We start from the raw sequence: 15,455 nt of genomic DNA, 5'->3' as shown, positions 1-15,455 counted from the left end.
AAATATAATGCTTTCACAGTGTATTTAAACTTTAAATGGTTTGTAAAGTAATGATGTATAATGATGCAAATGTCCATAAAGAAAGTCAGTTATCAATTAAGAATGATGCCAATCACAAAACCCTGGAGACATTATGTGTTTTAACTGTCTGTCTGTCTGCCTATCACACTTCCTTGTGTACTCCACTCCTTTCATTTTTAGCTCACCTGAGCCAAAGGCTCATGGTGAGCTTTTGTGACCGCTTGATGTCTGTCGTGCGTCGTCAGTTATCCGTCGTGCGTCAGTCAACAATTTCTAAAAAAATCTTCTACAAAACCACTGGGCAGATTTACACCAAACTTCACAGGAATGATCCTTGAGTGGCCCCTTTCAAAATTGTTCAAAGAATTGAATTCCACACAGAACTCTGGTTGCCATGGCATATTCTGAAATACCTGCATTTCTCTTATGATTTCTGAATTCTGTTTCTGAAATGACTTCAAATGCAGCCCACAGCAAGTTGAATAACATCATCTGATCAGCTTGCACTAAGATGTCCTGACATCTAAAATTTGATTTTTCCTAGATTTCCACGTTATATGCACATGTTCACTCGCCTTCCGTGTTCAGTTGTTTTAAAAATGTCCTCGAAAAGTTGACCTTCGCTGAATAGCTAAAAGTATACACGTGACCCGAGGCTGAACAGCTAAGATATAAGATTCAACGAATATGCAAGTTTTACTTCAGTTATCCTTTACTACAGTCCAAGTTCTTACTCGAGAAACATGAAACTAGCTGTAAATTTCCTTAAAACATTAAATTTTATTATTGCATTTATAAGTCCAATTTCTTCAGCAACCGAAAAAATGCAAACACACCATTATCTTCGTATGTTTCCGCATCTCTTATGGAAACGCACGAAAAACAAGGTGCGCATTGAGGCACCAAGTGGGGAATTGAAAAAAATAGTAATATTTGTCAAGCTAAGGAAAATTGTTGCTATTGAGACCAAATACACAGATTTGCAGTATTATAAATTTGTTATAAAGGTTTCTGACAGGATATATGGTGGGCATATAGCCTGACTGTGATTCATATAACCCGAGGCGATCGCCTCGGGTTATATGAATCACAGTCAGGCTATATGCCCACCATATATCCCGTCAAAAACCTAACTAATAACATAACTAGTACTGTGATACAGTTAGCACAGCATTAAGTGGGAAACACTTTAGGACATTTTGATATCTAAATGTACATGTACGTTTTCAGACTGCTGAGACATTGAATGACCTTTTTATATGCATTTAGTTCTCGCCCAGCAATCAGTGGAGAATATTTTAGGACATTTTGATGCCTAATTGCACTGGGTACATGTACATTTTCAGACTGTAGAGACATTGACTGGCCAGGTGATGCAGTTAGCTGAGTCCCAGCAGGCAGCAGGAACAGTTGTGGCAGATAGGAAGATGGAGATGGTTCTATCAAAGATAGAAAACCTCACAGCAAGAATACTTCTCCTAGAAAACAGAATGTCCATTATAGAAGCTAAGGTCAGTAGATGCAAGTTGTACTTATAAAAAGTTCCGACCGTGCAAGGCCGTCATGGACTTTTTTGGCCGAGCATAATATCAGTTTTTTTCCCCATTTTCATCTTTTGCTTTGATTAAAAGTGCCAAAATATTGCCTTGTTAATGTAATTATCCACAACGAGCAGTATCTGTCATGATTGCCCACAGGTGTAAAAACAAATTTGGCACATTTCGTGCCAAATGTAAGATAAGATATAGATAGATAATTTATTTATTTCAGTCTCATCATCATGTACATCACTACATAAAACAAAAACATACATGTATATATTTACATACACATTACATAACATAGTACACAGATGCCACTCATTAATGAGTTATAAGAGACTAATCATGAATATCACAGATGCTATACGAATACAACACTTAGATAAAAAAATTTAAAAAATATATATATATATAAAACAAGAGCTGCCGAAGGACATCAACACTAGTTAATTGGATTAATTATAATTACCGATTATCCGATGGTATGATTTAAAGGAAGATTTCTTTTATAATCTATAATAATTGTTTAAATACATAAAAAAAAAACAGGGCGTATTTTTAAAAAAGATGGAAACAATTGTTTTTTCGCGGCGTAATAAAACAAAACTAACCGAAATCTAATTTCTTCTGATTGTTTGGACTAACCTTAAATAATTGCTTTAAATCAAACAAATCTCAACTATAATTCTAAACTTTAAATTCTGAAACCTTACTGCTTAACTTACTGTCAAGTTCAAATCTTGACAAAGCCTTCATTATTATTGGATTTTCGAACAGGTAAGATGCTAGCATCTCGTTCAAAAAGCATGAGTCATCCAGGTGCCATCATGAATCGGTAGAGAGAGGTGTAACGTTGCCAAAAGTGACTTAAGGACATAGGTGAAACATTGTCGATATTGACTGAAAATCTTAATGGAAAATGCTTTCAAGATGCAAGAAAAGCACATTTACTGGCATCCCAAATCTTAAAATCACCGCGCCCCCCCCCCCCCCCCCCCCCCACCCTTCTCTTAAGAGTTCCCCTCGTGAAGGACGCCTTTGGCATCCCATGGCCAGATCACTTTTTCAAAGCCGGCGACGGCCCTGCTGTGTGTTTAAGAGAAGAAATACAGAAAATGACAGTGTGAGACTCCAAGTGGCCTAGTGGTTCAAATCAGTTGCCTCTCACCTCTGTTGATTCAAGCCTTGCTTGGAGTGTTGTGTGAGTTTGCTTGCAGAAGGTTGGTGGTTCTACCCAGATGCCTAGGTGTGTCTGAAGTAATGCCCAGTGGGGCACCTTGTATCACCATCCATCATTGAAGGCAGAAAGTCTCCATAAGACCTTACTTGTGTTGCTGCATATGTCCATAAAAACATAATGGTATTGTATCATACACTTACCGAACATGGTAAGGATTCAGAATGAATCAGTTGCTTAGTAATTGTATAACTATGTAATGTAGCTCTTATTCCACTTACAAAACCTCTCTAAACCGAGAACCCCTGCAAACGGAGCTTTTTCTCTGGTCCGGAGGCCGTTTGGTTTAGAGGGGTTCCATTGTATTATACAACAAATTTACTAATTAAGTTAGATACTTACAAAAAGTGTCCATAATATACCGTAGATACCCATGTAAAATGCGCAGTTTTTTTACCACCGGGACCACCCCCGAATCGTGGGTCCGCATAATACACAGGTATAGACAATTTTCCAATTTCAAAACAAGTTTGTTACCGATGTTCGCCATTTTGGTAAAGGGAAACTACTCCCCGCGCTTACTGTCACCGCTAAAATCTAAGAATGTTGTTACGTTCCGTAAAAGATGGAATGGTTTATTTTTCTTTCAAACAAAATTAATTTCATATAAATTTAAAAGTATTTTGATGAAAGAAATGTTAATAAATCACAAAAATTATGATACTAATTATAGATCGAGAATTATCTTCAACCGAGATCAAACTGTGAACAACATGAGGTGACACGTTAATTGCCGGTAATTACTGGCTATTTGATCGTGACAAAAATACTATCACACCTTTTGTTATTGGTTTGAATTGAGAAGCTCATGTCATTTTGAAAGATACCATTCCGAAATGTTGAATCAGCTTCTATTTATTTATTCAAAATAGTTAATTAAAAATGGTAAAACAACAAATACAACAATATTTTACTGGTTTTATTTTAGAGAAAACAAAAATTGATAGTACCGCTAGACCGATGCTGCTTTCCGCCGCGGAGATAAAATTTATTACCGGTGTCGATGTAAACTCTACTTTCGTTTTCCATCCACCTCAAAATTGACCAAAAATGTTTTTTTCCCAGGATTTTGGGCTAAAATCAGGGGTGCGCATTATACACGGGTGCGCATTATACATGGGTATCTACGGTAACTAATATTACAGACATATGTTAAGATACGCCGGTCTGGAGGCAGAAAAAGTGGGATACTTTCTTCTCTTACATTTGTTCTGCATTATTGTGTTTTTCTGAAATAAGGAACACTTTCAGCAGTAAAACATAAAACATTTACATCTAATAAGAAATAAAAGTAATGTTTTATACATTAAAAACCACTGCCTGCAAAAAAATAGTTTTTTTCCAAGGTTTTCTTAAAACCACAGCCAGAATTATTAAAAGCCAAGGTTATAGGTGATCTTTCCAAAATACTAAGGAGAAAATCTTTGTGAGTATTGCTTACATATGTTTGCACTATGTAAAGCGCCTTTGAATGTGTTTATCATGAAAAGGGCGCTATATAAATCTGGTATAATAATAATAATGTTTGGTTGAAGAGACTTACTTATTCTGTTGCACACAGATGGGGGAAGTGAAGCTGTCTGATTCTCCAGTTACTATGCATTCTAATCCTGGCACTGCACCAGTACGGCAGCCCATCGTGCAGCTACCACCAGTTCAGTCTGTTACCAAGGATACCATACAGTCAGAGGTCAGGAATGTGCAACATGGAAACCCAAAACACATGGGACAAGGAGATATCAGTGTAGACTCACCAGGACTTTTTGCTGGCCCAGGCAATTCTTTTGGTAGGGTTCAATATACTTTTCCATATGTTTTTAATCCCTTGAATGTTTTTTCCTCAACTATGTGAAACATATTGAGGGCTATCCTACTCATCCTTGCATCAGTTTCCAGGTTCCTCTTTTAAATGTTAAAGTTTTGATGCACTTTCTCTGTATTTCTGTTCTTACTCGATGGATTTTGCTCAGACTTAAAATACTTCTCCACATCATCTCTTAAATCTTATATAGGAAAGTCCATGCACATGACATTTTGTCTGGAATGGTCCATGATGGGACACCCATCCCCCTTTAGTTTTGTTTTTAGCATATTTGAACTCATCTTTTCAATTTAGACATAACATAAATGAAATGTTCAGACCCCTGTGACAAAGCAGTATTACAAGGGTATTAATCAGTTAAGTGATAGCTCTAGTTATCTCAGATATGCCCCATTTCTCTATCAAGTATTGAAATTACAAAGAACATTGTCTCCTCTTTTTCAAATAACATTTGTGATAATTAGGCTAAGTACAGATCACACTGTTCAGCCTTGTGTGTTTAATTTTATTGGTCATACCATGATATGCAGGAATTTGGTATGCTTCTTATCCATTGAACAAGTTTAATATTACTTTAAATAAATGTTCGATGTGATGTTGGACATTGGTGTTTCAAGGACAAGGTCACACAGTGAGATTTCTCGTCCACTCCATTTCTTTTTTACTCCCTCAGAGAGCTCTGAGTTCAGCTGAACACCTTGTTTAAAGGTGTGTTATTGTGAGCTCTATTATTTCATTGAAATCTGTTAATGAGGACCTCATTTCAACTATATGAAACTTACAAAATATCTATAATTTATGTCCTCAAGATCTTTTACAAGCTTGATTAATGGCCAATAATATTTTAATTATACTCTTGCAAAACCAGTTGTTTTGGGGCTATATTGTTCCCTGTAAAAGGTGGAGGTATATAGATTTGGCATTGTCAGTCTGGCTGTTCATGAGTGCGCCAGTCTGAAATTGAAAATTCTTAAAATCTAAGTAGTCTGTGAATGGATCTGCATGTAACTTGACACAAATGTAGATCGCAGTAGGGCGGTGGTGCACACTCGAGTATCACTTCAGTAACTCCAAAGTTATTGTCCTTTAATTGTTTTACATTTAATAAATTCCCACATTACTAAGAAATCGTAAGATGGATCTTTGTGAAATTTAACACAAATATAGGGCGGTGGTGCTTGGGTATCCTTTGTCAGGATCTCTTCAGTAACTTCAGAGTTATTGCCCTTTAATTGCTTTACAAGCCATAGATTCCCTCATTAAGTTATCCATTGATGTATCATAATGAAACTTTACACAAATGTAGATCACTGTAAGGATCTTAACAAACTTGTAGTTTCATGTTAGGTTATTTTTATGCCCCCACCATTTTTGGGGGGCATATAGATTTGCTCTTGTCCGTCCGTCCGTCCGTCCGTCCGTCCTTCCGAAAATGTTGTGTCGCGCGTAGCTCTGAAAGTATTTGACGTAGAGTCACAAAACTTTACAGGAATGTTGGTCAGCATGTGTAGTTGTGCACCTGGGGTTTCGCGTCCGGATTCATTCAGTCATGTAGAAGTTATGGCCCCTTACTTTGTAAAAATTGGTCATTTTAATGTTGTGTCGTGCCTACCTCCAAAAGTATATGACCTAGAGTCACAAAACTTTACAGGCATGTTGGTCAGCATGTGTAGTTGTGCACCTGGGGTTTCGCGTCCGGATTCATCCGGTCTTGTAGGAGTTATGGCCCCTGACTTAGTAAAAAATTGGTCATTTTAATGTTGTGTCGCGCATAGCTCCAAAAGTATTTGACCTAGAGTCACCAAAGTTTACAGGAATGTTGGTCAGCATGTGCAGTTGTGCACCTGGGGTTTCGTGTCTGGATTCATCCAGTCGTGTAAGAGTTATGGCCCCTGACTTAGTAAAAAATGGGTCATTTTAATGTTGTGTCGCGCATAGCTCCAAAAGTATTTGACCTAGAATCACCAAAGTTTACAGGAATGTTGGTCAGCATATGCAGTTGTGCACCTGGGGTTTCGCGTCCGGATTCATTCAGTCATGTAGGAGTTATAGCCACTGACTTAGTTAAAAATGGGTCATTTTAATGTTGTGTTGTGCGTAGCTCCAAAAGTATTTGACCTAGAGTCACCAAAGTTTACAGGAATGTTGGTCAGCATGTGCAGTTGTGCACCTGGGGTTTCGCATCCGGATTCATTCAGTATTGTAGGAGTTCTGGGCCCTGACCTGGGAAAAAATTGTCATTTTAATGTCATGTTGTGGGGGCATCTGTGTCCCATGGACACATTTCTAGTTTCTATATAGATGTATTTATAGTCCTTTTTGGCTCACTCCTACAAAGTTTTTGGAGAGCTGTCCTACTCACATTTATAAGCATCTACATCTTATAAGTGACATAAGGTCAACATGGCCCACTTGCTTTAAATTAGCATCTCAGCTTACAGTTTGAAATGAGCTATTGAGATTTTAAGTCTATATATTTGTAGAGACGGTACATTTATTTTTTAGACTTCTGTATTAAGGTAAGAATCATGGATTTCACATTATTTCTGAAATCATTAACTTTTGGAATGAATAAATATTTAAGATATTTGTTAGTGATAACCTAAATAAAGAATTTGAAACTAAATGTGTTACACCCTCAGCTATATACCATTTAGGATGACCTGTGCATTGAGCAGGTCGATATGAACACCTTTGTTATTTGATATGAGTGAAATGAAAATGTTTATCATTTATTTACTGACAAGTCATTGTCAGAATGATAGCCATGAAACTGTCAGCTGGATTTCAAATATATTTTGTAGAAATGTCTAAGTGACCATCGACCAGATTAGCTCAAGCTGGTCTATTTCGGTAAAAAACATGGCCCACAGGGGGAGGGGCTTATTTTCCATTTATGGCTATATTGTAAATTTTCAAAAATCTTCAAAACCACTGGGCAGATTTACACCAAACTTCACAGGAATGATCCTTGAGTGATTCCCTTTCAAAATTGCCCAGAGAATTAAAATCCATGCAGAACTGTGGTTGCCATGATAACCGAAAGGAAAATCTTTAAAAATCTTCAGTCAGAAACTTTCTGCCAGATTTCAAATACATTTTGTAGAATACATTTTGTAGAAATGATCTCTAGGTGACCTTCTACCAAAATTGCACTTCTATTTCAGAAAAGGCGGGGCTTATTTTCCCTATATGGATATATTGTAAATTAAAAAAAATTTCTTCTCTGAAACCTGAAAGCCTAGAGCTTAGGTATTTGGCATGTTGCATTGTCTATTGGATTTCAAATTATGATCCCAGAGTCAATATTGGCCCGCCCTGTGGTCCCTTGATTTTACATAGAGCTCTATAGAAAAAACATGAAAAACTTCTTCTCTGAAACCTAATCTTACAAACCACTGGCCTGATTTCAAAATAAATTTACACAACTATCATTATGAAACTTAAGTAATGGGACTCAGGTGAGCGATTTAGGGCCAACATGGCCCTCTTGTCTTAAATATTTAGTTGATATTTATTACAGCTGAGGAGTTGAAGGCTATGTCAGACAGTCAGAAAGCCAAGATAAAAGAAAACACTGATTTCTCTTTAAATTACTCACCAATCAGAAGAGTTAATAATGGTTTAGCGGGAACAATTATGTCGGCTAATGAGGACACGTTTGCCATGGAGACAGAAGACGATGCTAGGCGATCCAGTACACCAACATTTGGAGGAACATTCCTTGGAGATAGCAGTCTACACTGTGACATTTCCCACATGGAAACTAAAGATACTGTGGCCAGAATTCATAATATGTAAGGAGATTAGAATTGTTTTTTTTTTATCTGACTCATTTTTTGTAAATGGATAAACACCCATATATGTATGGTTTGCTTATGCTTGTTTAAGAATGCTATATGTACAAAGATAAACACTTGAAAATTCAGATATTTAGTGAAATGTTCAAAAAGATAATTTAATAACTTTGCTATCTTACAGAATACTAAATTAACCTTACTCTATATTCTAGAATCAAGAAAACTGATTTGGTAGAAAAAATTCATGCAGTGAAAAAGTTTTGTATTATAGTAAAAGAAGATGGCATGTTCTGTATACATAATCTCTGGTGGAACCAGATGGCTTTTTTCCATTGTTTCTTATTGATTTTCTCAAAAAGATAATTTTACATATAATTTCATTCTTAAAACACAGCTATTTCACAGGCTAAAATTGCCAGGTACAGGCACAGATACCCATTTAAGGGTTCACTAACGGTGCAAGATCTGTTTCATGAATTGGTTTTTCCAGATCTTGTTTCAAGGTTTGCACAAAAGACATTTGTGACTTATATAATGAACATAGAACCATGACAGTTCAGGATGTAGTATTATATCCGAAGTCATCCTTGCTTGCCTATTCTCTGTACTGTTTCATTTTTCCATCACCATAAACACAAGATTCCGTGCTGATGGTCAGATTGTCAATTACTGTAATTGTTATTTATACTCTGTAGTTTATTTTTAGTACTTAAAGGCTGTAGTTGATGTCGCAGTTGTTCTGTTTGGTGAACAGAATGGCCAGGAAGCTGAATTTTAATGTTAAACACAACAAAATATGTGCAGTTTATAATATAATTGTTTACAAATGGAAAAGAAATATAATGTAAATATAGGAAATTAATTAAATTTTTTTCGGAGTTCATGCGAAATGATCGACAGTATGGGATCGGCAAATTATTAAACATGAATTGCATGGATTTGCCGATCTTATCTTGTCGTTCATTAAGCATAATGTATTTTACTTAATACTTGTTAAAATGTTTCAGGATGAAGGAAACAACTCTCATGATAAAGGATAAAGCAGCCGGCGGTCAGTTACAGCCACCAGAGGTTGACATCGGAAGTTGAAACCTTGCACCAGTTAGAGTTCACTGTAAACAAGATTATGTTGATGTCTTATTGACTGATCATAGATGCTGTGAAATTATTAGGTTGTTATTAAAGGATTCATGGAAGACAAATAATGTGAAATATGTATGTTGTGGTGGAGGGATATATGAAAGACACATAATGTGAAATAGGTGCTATGATGAAGGGATTCTTTAAAGACACAAACTGTTAAATATATATGTTGTGATGAAGGGATTCATTTAAGACACCCGTATACCATGAAATATGTGTTGTGATAGAGGAATTCATTAAAGACACCCGTATACTGTGAAATAGATTTGCTGTGATGAATGGATCTATAAAATACACTGACTGTCAGATAATGATTTTTGTGCAGAAACATATGACTTCAAAATATTATGAGAATTTTATTGGCTGTTCAGTTACATCAAGTCACCATGGTAATATGAAACTATATTAAACTCTGTATGCCATCTTGTAGTGATTTTGTACAGATTTCTAAGTGCTATATTAGTGAATGCAATATTAAAGCTGTAACTGTTGACATTAAATCTCAAAACAAATTACAGTTACAGTTTTGAAAATGTGTTCTGTTTGATTAAGCACCAAGTTATGTGTAGCTGGTGTACAGTTTTGAAGTATCAATACAGACAAACCTGTACTAAGCAGTGGGTTCACGGAGTTTCACATTCTAGCTGCTTAGGGCTGAATGCCTTTCAATATAAGTTTAAAATTTGAACAAAAGGTCTATTTTGGAAGTTTGCTGACTGCTTACTTAAGGCAAGTGGCTACTAATTATAATTGGTCACTAAGGCAGGTTTAACTGTACATGTATTATAATTGCAGGACAACTAAGTAAGTGTTCAGACCTTGTATAGTTCGACTGCATGTTTTGAGCCCGTGACGGAATGATACACTTTTTTAATTGGGTTATATCGATATTCGGTCCATACCTGGCTGAAAAAATCCCTATAGAGTAAGTTGATATGTACGTTTTGTTTACCATGAACTTGATTATATCGCTGGCGCAGTTGGTAGAGTGTAATGATTACAAACCCTGAGGTGCGAGTTCAAGCCCAGATTACGGCCTTATTTTTTCTCTAGTATACATTATTTTTATTTTATTTTAGTCAAGAACCTTTGAAGACTCTTTTTAAAAACATTTTGTATATTTTAATAATAATGTTGGACTTATTTTTTTCATTGTTTCTATATTTCAATATATTTTGCTTTTTTTATTTCAATTTAATTCATGTTACAATTTCAACTTCACTTGCCATGTCTGTTGACAACCCTTCAGCTGTGTCAGTCTCTGAGTCAGATGATGTATCGGAATCCGAGTTAAGCTCGGTGATCACCAGTGCTGGAAGATCGTCTATAGCAATATCTAACTCCCAGTATTTCTGTTCAACTGACAGTAGATGGTCAGTACACCTAGACCTATCTGAAGATGAAACTGTTTTGCAAACCCTCCGTAATAAGGTCTTTCACATGGGCCATCTTAAACGTCAAGTTCTTAATGCAATTTTCTTGTGCAATGTTTATTGAAACAAACGATTAAATTATTTTTTTTTTAAATCTGAACTCCCCAAGGCTCGAACCTCAAAAAGCAAGTTTGTTAAGCCAACGCTGTATCCTTTGGGCCATGCATTCGTTTAAATTCATTGGTGACTTATACCACTTTACTATGTATTACATATATGTTTCTACCCTTTTTTGGCGAATCAACTGTCCTGCATAAATTAGTCATGGCTCAAAAAACATGGTCGACCTATAGGAGAACATGGTTGTAAATAAATCAGAGTTGGAATATATTACCAGGGGAGACCACTACATTGTTATTGGTAAATTTGGCCTGTCTGAGTGATTGTTTCAGCTGAATCAGTGTATATGTTACATCTGAGAGAAAGTTTCATGTATTTTTATTTAAAAAATGGCTAAAAATATTTCAAATGCATATAGTGTCATACTAGTCCGTGCTTGCCCTATACAGACTGACAATATTTTTTTGGTTAACACAGGAATTAAATGTCTAGTTAATGTCAAGGTTTTTTTTTTAGATTGGTATTTATATATTTTTTTTAAAAGGCTAAAAAAAAACAACTGTGGAGATAGATGGGGCATTGAAATGCAGATCAGAGGAACTTGAGTATGTCTGTTTAACTTGGGCAGGATGCAGATATTTATTGCTACCTAACATTTATTCTCTAATATTTCTGTTTTGTACAAGTCATTCCATTTTTGGTATGTTTAGTTATGCCATCACCCCCTTACAGAAGCAGGGATATATTGATTGCTCCGGTCCATCTGTCGTTAGAGTGAAGGTTTCCTTTTGCCAGCTTGAGAACCACTTAACTCAGAACATTCAAACTTGGTAGCATGATTGGGCTTATGGAGAAGATGACCCTTGTAGTTTTTGGAGCCAGTAGGTGAAACCAAAATTTGTAGTCCTGTTTGGCGCCATATAACCTATACTGTGTTGGTGTGCCGTAAAACCCAAATAAATAAATAAATAAAGGTCAAAGTCACAGTGCCTGAACATTGAAATGGTTTCTACTCAGTAATTTGAGAATCACTTGATTGAGAATATCATGATTGGGCTTATGAAGTATATGACCCCTATTGATTTTGGGGTCAGTAAGTCAAAGGTCAAGGTCAAAGGTCCCTGAACCTTGAAAACTGTTTCTGCTCAATAACATGTGAACCACTTGACCTGGGACTGGAGCTGGAGAATACTTAGGCCTAGTAGCCGTCAAACTTCATAGTAAGCTTATTTATGGTCAGGGAATGTGTTGTAGGTCAAAGGTTAAAGTAACAGCATATTACAAACCCAGTTTCCTCAAACAGGCTATCATTGGGGGGATAACGCTCTTGTTTATCCCCCGCCATGAGGAATGGTCTCCGTCCTTGGATCTGTCTATAACATTTTGTGGCGCTCTGTATCTCCTAAACCCCTTGAAGGATTTTCACGAAACTTGTGTCAAATGATCACCTCATTAGACAATGTGCAGAACTTTTGTGAGTCAGCCATGTTGGCGCAAGGTCAAGGTCACAATTCAAGGTCAAAGATTTGAGCCTTCAATTTTGTGTGCACTCTGCATCTCCTAAACCCTTGAAGGATTTTCATGAAACTTTTGTCATATGATCTCCGCATCAAGATGATGTGCAGAACTCATGTGTAGGCTCAAAGTCAAGGTCATAACTCGAGGTCAAAGGTTTGAGCTCTGTATCTCCTAAACCCCTTGAAGGATTTTCATGAAACTTGGGTCAAATGATCACCTCATCAAGACGATGTGCAGAACTCCTGAATCAGCCATGTTGGCTCAAGGTCAAGGTAAAATCTCAATGTCAAAGGTTTGAGCTCTGTATCTCCTAAACCCCTTGAAGGATTTTCACGAAACTTGGGTCAAATGATCACCTTATCAAGACGATGTGCAGAACTCCTGAATCAGCCATGTCGGCTCAAGGTCAAGGTAAAATCTCAATGTCAAAGGTTTGAGCTCTGTATCTCCTAAACCCCTTGAAGGATTTTCACGAAACTTGGGTCAAATGATCACCTCATCAAGACGATATGCAGAACTCATGAGTTAGCTATGTTGGCTCAAGATCAAGGTCACAACTCAAGGTCCAAGGTTTGAGCCTTCCATTTTGTGTCCGCTCTGTATCTCCTAAACCCCTTTAAGGATTTTCAAATTCATTGATGTTGTTATACATGGACTATAAAATATACTTAACAACGTCAATGCTCCCACCTTATACCATCAACCCTTTCACTATCCATAACAGCAGCAGGGGATATAGCTGTCTTTCAGACTGCCTTGTTTACTAATTGTAAATGTCATCAATTTAACGTATGTTTCGTCTTTTTAAATGACTTTTATCTCTACAGCTAGTAAGCCATTGAACTTCAAACAGTTGATACCTGTACTTGATATGACACTGTATCCTTCTTAAATTCATGTAGATATTTTCTGTGTCAAGTAAATTATCTCAGATGTCTTTCAACTTTGTTCAGATATAAGTACACATTTACTTAAAATCATCCTATGTTTGATTTGTGATAAGATAGATTTATCTCTTGAGAAAAAAAAAATCAGGTTTGTGTACACAGTCTAGAGTGTGTGATACCACAGCCTTGAACTAAAAATCAAATATAAATTAAGCTGTTTCCCAGATACATCAGGTTAAATTATTGATGTATTTTGAAGTACGGTAATGCATAAATTCTCAGGATTCTTTCTAATTTATTTCATTTTTTGTATGTTTGCCTATGTTCTGCAAAATATTACAACTTTTGTGTTGGCATGTGTGATTATATTGTACAGACAGGAACTGGGTTTCAAACCCCACACCTACATGGTTGTTGTGCCAAGTCTGCTACAGACTGTACTAGTACCAAACCTACAATGACTTTCCTTCAGTTACCTTAAAATGCTGATCTATTATATGATTTCAGTGTATTATTGAATATAGCAGTATTTTTTTTCTTCTATTTTTGTAAATATAATTTTCATTTGTATGTGTGCGCAAAATGCATACAATTTGGTTAAAACCGCTGAAAAAAATGGAATAAGAAGAAAACTTGTTTGCATTTTACAAGAATCAAAAGATCAAAATATCTTTCATTTGTGAACACCAGACTTACAAAATTGAAATGTATTGCATCTGGGTGTTCACTCAGTAAAAGGTTTTGATCTAACACTGAAACAAACAAAACATCGTTTTATCATTGAATGGCCATTTAATGCATTCAATGGTACCTGTATAGGGCTGTCAATAGATGGAAAAAAAGAAAAGAAAGAAGAAATTGCATCTTCATTTATTTATTATATGTTAAGGCATTTAGACATTTAATCTTTTGTAGTATCTGGTATTGTTGATTTTGTTCACATCTGATATTTATTTTGCTTGATTAGAGATTAGGGGTCTCTGTGGCAGAGTGGTTAAGGTTGCTGATTTTGAATCAGTTGCCCCTCACTAATGTGGGTTTGAGACATTGCTTGAGGTGTAGAATTCTTTCATGTGGGGAAGCCCTCCAGCTGGCATACAGAAGATCTGTGGTTCTACTCAGGAGCCTGCTTGTGCCTGCGATAATACTCAAGAGTGTCACCTGGGGTCTTCCTTCACTATTAAGAAATAGAAAGTCACATATGACCTATAATTGTCTAGGTGTGATGTTAAGCTCAACAGAAAAGATAATTTTGTCAGTGTGAAGTTAAACCCAACAGCAACAGCAACAAATTGGGAGATTACGTATTGAACATATTCACTGAGCAAGTTTTGTGAAATTTTGGAGCTATTAAGAGCTGTTTCATATGGTTCAGTTCATATTATCATTGTTGGAAAAACAAATATATAATATGATATATTATTATTGTATGTGATAGAATATTTTATATAAGAATTGCTAGATTATTCGATTTTTCCTATGTATACAATTATTTGCAATAAATCTGATATTTTTCTCAACTTTTTCTTGTTACTATTTGATTGTTTGACTAGACAGCAAGTCAGATTTGATCATTTCATTATCCCCACTGAACTTACTAGTCCATGGAAATCCAATTTTCATCAGGTTCATGAAAAAACTGCCGTTTCCTGAACACAGTAAACGTTTGTGGCGGGTTGATTATGCTGCTGTAGATTTAGGTTTATATAAAACTTCAAGGTTTCCAAATGTCAGCCATAACTGTGACCATCTCCTCAGAAGGTAAAGAAGACTTTCAGGCTGGCAGCTAGTTTCTAGATAGTCAACACTTGACGTAACTATCTCGTTCATTCAATCTCAGTCTTAGATATAACATCTATCTACACCACATCTGGAAAGCAGTGTAATTTTAATATTGATTCACAGGCTAACTTGAAATGTAAGTTTCAAACCATAAAAAGACGTAAATACCTTTTTATTTACAGTAGATATTATTTTTATCTTGTAAAGAGAT

The 15,455-nt window shown here is 36.0% G+C and overlaps 1 protein-coding gene across 1 annotated transcript in view; it reads left to right on the top strand.

The window, feature by feature from the left end:
• LOC123556513 (uncharacterized) overlaps window positions 1-14,945 on the top strand; it is a 93,836-nt gene extending 78,891 nt beyond the window's left edge. Inside the window, exons 4-7 of the mRNA XM_053535803.1 lie at window positions 1,368-1,532; window positions 4,361-4,586; window positions 8,145-8,418; window positions 9,429-14,945. Coding sequence (XP_053391778.1) covers window positions 1,368-1,532; window positions 4,361-4,586; window positions 8,145-8,418; window positions 9,429-9,510 — 747 coding nt within the window. The 3' untranslated portion in view covers window positions 9,511-14,945. The remainder of the gene's footprint in view (window positions 1-1,367; window positions 1,533-4,360; window positions 4,587-8,144; window positions 8,419-9,428) is intronic.
• The last annotated feature ends 510 nt before the right edge of the window (window positions 14,946-15,455 follow it).

Source organism: Mercenaria mercenaria, unplaced genomic scaffold (genome assembly GCF_021730395.1).
Source record: "Mercenaria mercenaria strain notata unplaced genomic scaffold, MADL_Memer_1 contig_5097, whole genome shotgun sequence".
Classification (NCBI taxonomy): domain Eukaryota; kingdom Metazoa; phylum Mollusca; class Bivalvia; order Venerida; family Veneridae; genus Mercenaria; species Mercenaria mercenaria.
Note: the sequence above shows the minus strand (reverse complement) of the source record. Positions and strands in the feature narration are given on the sequence as shown.